At 38.5% G+C, this 7573-nt stretch overlaps 1 protein-coding gene across 1 annotated transcript in view; it reads right to left on the bottom strand.

Moving 5' to 3' along the window:
* RANBP3L (RAN binding protein 3-like) overlaps nt 1-7573 on the bottom strand; it is a 75314-nt gene that overhangs the window by 42359 nt on the left and 25382 nt on the right. Inside the window, 2 exon segments of the mRNA XM_006876550.1 lie at nt 3283-3440; nt 4157-4228. Of these exon segments, the coding sequence (XP_006876612.1) occupies nt 3283-3440; nt 4157-4228 (230 nt within the window).

The following is a 7573-nucleotide window of genomic DNA, read 5'->3' as shown; positions in this document are numbered from 1 at the left end:
ACCCATAGCGACCCTGTACAGGGTTTCCGAGGGTGTAAATCTTTACGGGAGTAGAAAGCCTCATCTTTCTCCCGCGGAGCGGCTGGTAGTTTCAAACCGCTAACCTTAAGGTTCGCAGCCCGATTCGTAACCACTACGCTACCAGAGCTCCTTACACTAATGTCTACTGCAGCATTATTTGCAACAACCAAAAAGAAAAGATCTGCTAATAGATGAATGGGCAAACAAAATGTGGTGTCTACAACAACAACAATGGAATAGTACTCAGACATAAGAGACATGGATTTCTGATACATGTCACCATATGGATCAGCCTTGAAAACATTATTTTAAGTGAAATAAGCCAGGCATAAAAGGACAACAATTATATTTATATGATACCTTTCTATAAAATATCTAGAGTAAGTAAATCTATCTAGATGAAAGGTTAATGGATCCCAGGGGCCAGGGAAATAGGGGAATGGGAATTATTGCTCAAGGGGTCCTGAGTTTTTGTTTGGAAATTTCTAGTGGTGATGATAACATAGCATGGTGAATTTAAATCGTATTACTGAATTTAAATAGTATTACTTAAAAACATACATATCAAGAGAACATGTGCCGGGGTTAGTAAAGTTCAAAGTGCATGTCCATCACACTGTCTGAAGATATTTGTATCTCAGCCAGAATGGCAGTTCTTAACTCTTTAAAACTAATAAAAAACTAGTTTTTATTATACATCTATTGTTTAACTTATACATAGTAACTGACTATAGATTGACAACAGGACAAATAAAAATTAACCTAATTTTGATAAGGAGTTAAAAATGAACATTAAAAAAATAATGATTATATAAACTTTGCCTTGGGATAATTCTCACCATATCTATAAATTAAATTCATCTCTCAAAAATCTGGCATAGCATCTTATAGATAGTATGTCTCTGAATCCTCAAAGATCATTATTAAGCAGAGAAAATTCAATGATGAGCATTTTTCTCTTTGAGAATATGGGCTATTTATACCCTTCATAAGCCATTTAAGATGAAATGTTTGCCAACGATAACATGACATTTTCTCTCTTACATCTTATTTAGTAATAAAATGCAAGTACTATTTGATAAATTTGATTTTGAAAATATGCAAAGCAAGATTATTGATCTATTTTTTTTATGTCATAGCATATTTAATATACTAATTACGAATCGGGCTGCGAACCACAAGGTCAGCAGTTCGAAACTACCAGCTGCTCCATGGGAAAAAGATGAGGCTTTCTGCTCCCATAAAGATTTACAGCCTTGGGAACCCTGTTCAGGGCCGCTATGGGTCAGAACCGACTTGATGGCAATTAACAACAGCAACAACAAATTTTAATCTAGACTAAATCTTAATCTACATTTTATAGTACATGCTGTTCCAAAATCAAGTGCATTTTAGAAATTAGTCAACACATACTTTTTCTTACATATTTTAAAATATATTAAATACATATCACTTCTTAAATGAATAAGCATAAGAATATATCTTTAGGTAATGTGTTGTTGTGACTTCAAGTTTGTTCCGACTCATATCGACCTTATATAGGGCTTCCGAGGCATTATGAATCTTTGCGGGAGCAGAAATCCTCATCTTTTTCCCTCAGAGCAGCTGGAGGGCTTGAACCATGGACCTTGTGGTTCACAGTCCATTGCTTATTGTATTTATGTAATATGTGGTGACACTGTATGATAAGCACTGGACTGTGAGCCACAAGGTTGGTGGTTCAAACCTACCAGATGCTTCTCAGAAACCCTATGGTGGTGGTGTGCTGTGGAGTTGGTTCTGACTCATAGCGACCCTGGCGACCCTGCATAGGGTTTCCAAGGCTATAAGGATTTGTGGGAGCAAAAATCCTCATCTTTCTCCTGCAGAATGGCTGGTAGTTTTGAACTGCTGACCTTTAAGTTAGCAGCCCAACTCGTATCCATGAGGCTATCAGAGCTCCTTTGGAAACCCTATACAGGGTCACTATGAGTCAGAATTGACTCTATGGCACTTAATAACTATGGCACTTAACAACGTTAGATTGTTTAAAGAAAAAACATTTAATAACATACTTATCTCAAATTAAAACAACTTTTACTTAAAATCACTCATACATCATGTAGAAATGATGAGGTGATTTTCAAAATTCACGAAGGGTTTCACAAAATCATATTTTAAAAGATTTAGAAATATAAAAAAAATTGACACATGCTGATGGAGCTCAGTTCCTTTACTTCACAGATAAAAAGAGAACGGATCAAGGATCCAAACATATTTTAGATAGTGTCAATAATTAAAATAATACCAACCCGATTTTTTTCATGGGTCCCTGTCCTTACATTGAATATGAGAAAACCAAACAAAACTATGTGACCAACTCTCAGTAGTTTAGTTGCAAACAAATGAGAGCTGAAGTAATTACTCTTAATTTAAAACCTACCCATCCGTGTTTCATTCCTCCAAAGTGTCTGTGCTGGAAGCCACAGCAGACATTACACCATATCCCAAGCCCATAATGATATGGTCTTAGTGAAATGAAAGTCTCCTTAGAAAGACCCACAGTAACACATTCAGCTTCCTGCTTCTCCCAATTGCACTGTGTAAGTAGTTCCTTCTCTAGTTATTCATCAAGATAGACATGGGGTGAATTCCTGGTGGGATAAAGCACTGGATTGCTATGTTGGCAGTTCAAACTCACCAGTCGCTCCTTGGGAACCCTATACAGGGTCACTATGAATTGGAACTGACTCAATAGCACTTAACAACAACAACAAGAAGCTGGCAGAGGAGTCCTGGTATGGCGCTGTAGGATAAGCACCGGACTGCAAAGTCTGTTTGAACCACAGGGTTAGCAGTTCAAACCCATCAGCAAACTCCTCAGAAACCTTATGGAGGGTTGTTCTGAGTAGGAACCAACTTGATGGCATTTTAATAACAGCAAATTGGCAAAGGAGTTCTGGGGCAGTGCTATAGAACCAACACTAGACTGTTAAACTAAAAGTCAGCAGTTCAAGCTAACCAGAGGAAGAATCAGAAACCCTCCATAGAGTCGCTGAGTCTGAGCTGACAGGACAGCACTAAACAACAACAACAACAAACCGGTAAAGGCAGACTATGTCTGAAGTTGACCAGCTGGGGATGCAGAAAATCACTAACCCATTTTTGGCTATTTACTCCCAGCCCTGCCCTCTCCATTGCTCCTCCTTTTTCACAGGAGAACTCTGAGATGTGCTGCACAACAATCCAGGAAAGGAAGAGGGGGAGTCAGGTCACTCCTACCAGAGGGGGTGTTCTTTCCTTATTGTTTGCATTTTCTTTAGTCTTGCAGGATTCCAATGCATCACATCCAGATGTTTTTCTTCCTTTTTCACACCTTTGTACTGGAGGTGGCTGCAAAATGGCAGGTCTTAGAACCTGTTGGGATTGCTTCACAGGACCTTGAAAGAACAGCATAAAAGGGTCAATATATTTTTAATAAGATTCTTCTTTCACCCCACTTTTGTGTTAATGTTTGTTCACTGCAGGCATGATTAAATGAGAGGTTGATGTAACTAATCAAAGCCGAAATAGCCTGCAAATTACCTACTTCTCACTCCCACCTAGTTTTTATTCCGCAACTATTCATTTTGATCCTGGGACCAGGTTTATCATATACCTTCATCATATGCTCCTCTGTCTATCCCCACAACCTTGTTGTTGTTGTTGTTGTTAAGTGCTGTCGAGTTGTTTCCGACCCATAATGACCCTGTCCAGGGTTTCCGAGGCTGTAAATCTTTACGGGAGCATAAAGCCTCATCTTTCTCCCTCAGAGCGACTGGTAGTTTCGAACTGCTGACCTTAAGGTTCGCAGCCCGATTCGTAACCACGACGCTACCACAGCTCCTTACTACTCATATATTCATATAGACCAAAATATGGATGGTGGTGGTGACCGTGCAGTCGGTTCCGACTCATAGCGACCCAGTGCAAGTCTGTAAATCTTTCCAGGGGCAGAAAGCCTCACCTTTCTCCTGCGGAACAGCTGGTAGTTTCAAATTGCTAACCTTGAGGTGGGCATCCTGTCTTGTAACCACTATGACACCAGAGCTTCTCAAAATATGGATAGTAAAATGTAAAATTTTTGCGACTGTTGTAGTAGAAAGAAGCTACATACCTCGTTCTGTATTGTTCATATCAACACTCCTTTGCACAAGAGCAGATGCCATAAAACCACTGTTTTTCTTCACTGTAAGAAAACATTTTTGAACAACTTTTAACCCACCCGAAGTGCCAGTTTCCATATGATGAGGTTTTAGTCTTGTTCTGAGCTCACCAATAGGTGTCGCTGTTGGAACTAACAGTGGGCGTTAGTGCTAGGGCACTGCTAAAAATGCATGCTTACCAGATGAGTTCTGCTTACTCTCAGAAATCGAAGTGAAAATGAGGTCACTGACAGAAAAGTCAGTCTGCTTTAGAATCATGAACTAATGTACTGGAAGAAAAACTAAAAATTATAAATCCAAATTGAGAATAAGCCTTCCATATGCATCAATATATTTCACATGTTGCTTGCTGTTAAGTGCCATTGAGTAGGTTCCAACCCATAGGATCCTGCATAGGGTTTCCGAAGAGCGGCTGGTGAGCTTGAACTGCCGATCTTGTGGTTCAAACCAACTTTGCAGTCCAGCGCATTAACCCACATTGCCACACCTGGACTCCAACATATTTTATGTAGAATATTGCCAAACCATTAACAAATGCTGCTCCCACCTTCCTTACAGCATATGCTTGAAGACGAATATTATGCGAGGTTATTTTTCTATGACATGTGTGAGTGGGATACGACTTTGGTGACGGCTAAAAGTATAGAATTTCTATACATTTCAAAGGGATTGTCTCTTGATTGCAAGTTGTAGAAATAGCTACCTTTGGGATTTGGTTCATGGAAATGAGAAAAGAATAAGAATTGCTTCTTCAAAGGAAAATTAATGTATTTATAAATGTTTCTCTAATAAATAGTTTTTATCTTTATTTTCAAAACCCGACAATGAATGGATCACGCAAAGTTGTAGAATTTTTTTCTAATTCCCAGCACTACCAATATTCTGCGTAACACAAATTGGAAAAGTGTTTACTGAGATCAATTGTTTCCTTATCTATTCTTTTCTTTTTTTGTCTATGTTTTGAAATTTTTAAATAATTGAAGCATAAAGCCATCCTCTTACTTTATGCACAAATACAATACGATAAATCACCTTTGCCTTTGTATTAGGATCCCTTTTCATCTTAATGTCTAACTTGTGTTGAGCTACAAAGTGACTGCTCTGTGTCTGAAAGGACCTTGGCCTGCTATTACTCAGTCATGTTTGGAGTTATTAATAAGAATATGTTGTTGTTTCCATTAAGTTGGTTCTGGCTTATAGTGAGCCTATATAGGATTTTTGAGGTGCAGTTGGTGGGTTTGAACCACTGACCTTGTGGTTAGCAGTCCGTTGCTTATCCTACAGTGCCACAGATTTGTTAATTTGAACACTTAATGTATTTTCTGGATATAAGGGGTTCAGCTCAAAGAAAGCAAATAGCTTGCATTTTTTATTAATAAATAAAAAGTAAGTGTTGAAGAGCAGAGATGTCAGCTTGAGGACTAAGGTGCGCCAGACCCAAGCCATGGTATTTTCAATAACCTCATATGGATGCGAAAGCTGGACAGTGAATAAGGAAGATCATAGAAGAATTGATGCCTTTGAATTGTGGTGTTGGAGGAGAATACTGAAAGTGCCATGGACTGCCAAAAGAACCAATAGATCTGTTTTGGAAGAAGTGCAGCCAGAGTGCTCCTTGGAGGCCAGGATGGCTAATTTTCGTCTCTCATACTTTGGACATATTGTCAGGAGGGAACAGTCATTGGAGAAGGAAATCATGCTGGGTAAGATGGAGGGTCAGAGAAAAAGAGGAAGACCCCCAATGAAATGGATTGGCCAGGTGGCAGCATTGATGGCGTCAAGTGTGGCAGCAGTAGTGAGGTTGGCCCAGGATCGGACATTGTTTCCTTCTGCTGTGCATGGGGTCGTTATGAGTCGGTTCCGACTCGATGGCACCTGACAACAACAACAACAAGTGATATGCTTAACTTGGGTCATGCATATTGTTATGGAAAATAATCCTACCAGATTTATTTGAGCAGAACCAAATCATATAAGCATATACATCATAATTTAAATGTGGAGATAGTTTTGACGATTCCAAATATTTTATTATGATAAAAATAATTTTACTTATCAAAACATTACACATTTCAAATAAAGAGAAGTAATGTTTTGCTTAGTGAAAAGTTCAAACTGAATCATACTCTACATTTCAGAATATGAATATAAAGTATAAAATTAAAAATAGGAATTTAAACAATATTTACTTCTTCAACAGGGCCATTGTTGTTGTTGTTAAGTTCCATGAAGTCAATTTTAACCCTTCGCAACCCTATATAGAGTTTCCAAGGATCAGCTCCTTTCAATTGGTGGTACAGTGCTTATCCTAAAGCATCACACTTTGTTTTATAAAACAGTTCACTGATCCACAAGGTCAGTTTGAACTGAAAGTCAGTGGTTCAAATCTACCAGCCACTCCTTGGAAACCCTATACAGGTTTGCTATGAGTAAGAACCAACTTGATGACAATAACAACAACAACAATCAAATATAAAGTCCTAGAAAACATCCCCATTTTCAGATTTTCTAACAAAGACATACACCTAGGCTATCTGGGTTTGTATGGTTAGAATTCATAAGGTATTGTTCCATGTGTACTTCATTGCAGCCTCTATTTAAATAGTTGTTTTTAGTGTTGAAGAAAATTACTGAAAGTACCATGGACTTCTAGAAGAAGAAACAAATCTGTGTTGGAAGAGTACAGCTAGACTGCTCCTTAGAAGCCTGGACGGTAAGACTTCGCTCATACTTTGGACATGTTACCAGGTGGGACAAGTCTCTGGAGAAGGACATCATGCTTTGTAAAGTAAAGGGATGGGGGAAAAGAGAAGACCTCTAACAAGATGGATCTGTACAGTAGCTGCAGCAATGAGCTCAAGTGTAACAACAGTTGTGAGGACGGCACAGGATCGGGCAGTATCTCATTCTGCTGTGGAAAGAGTCTCTATGAGTCGGAACTGATCCGAAGGCACCTAACAACAACAATTTGATTTGTTAATAAAATGTCAGCATTTTCTGGTAATTAAGAAAGAAAACTCATCATAAATGAAACTGAATCTTGAAACATCAGAGTATGGAGACTGAGGCTCTAGAAATTCTTTAACATTTGGTCCAGGAAGGGAGAAGCTGGGGTGGTCAGTGAAGGATGATGATCAAATTTGTTTCTGGGACAAGGTTGATGCTGAAAGCAGATTGCAAACCAAAGTCCAGTCGAAAGTGGCTTTTTGTTTGTTGTGATTTGGATTTTTGTTGTTTTATAAAATTTATAAAATTTTCTATATTATAAAATCATGAGAAAGATGAAGCTTTATGCTCCTGTGAAGATTTAAAGCCTTGGACCTACGGGGCCAGTTAAATTCAAGGCAGACAAGTTAGTTTAGGAAGTT

Source organism: Chrysochloris asiatica, unplaced genomic scaffold (assembly GCF_000296735.1).
Source record: "Chrysochloris asiatica unplaced genomic scaffold, ChrAsi1.0 scaffold00390, whole genome shotgun sequence".
Lineage (NCBI taxonomy): Eukaryota > Metazoa > Chordata > Mammalia > Afrosoricida > Chrysochloridae > Chrysochloris > Chrysochloris asiatica.
The sequence above is the reverse complement of the archived record's forward strand: the minus strand, read 5'-3'. Positions and strand labels throughout refer to the sequence as shown.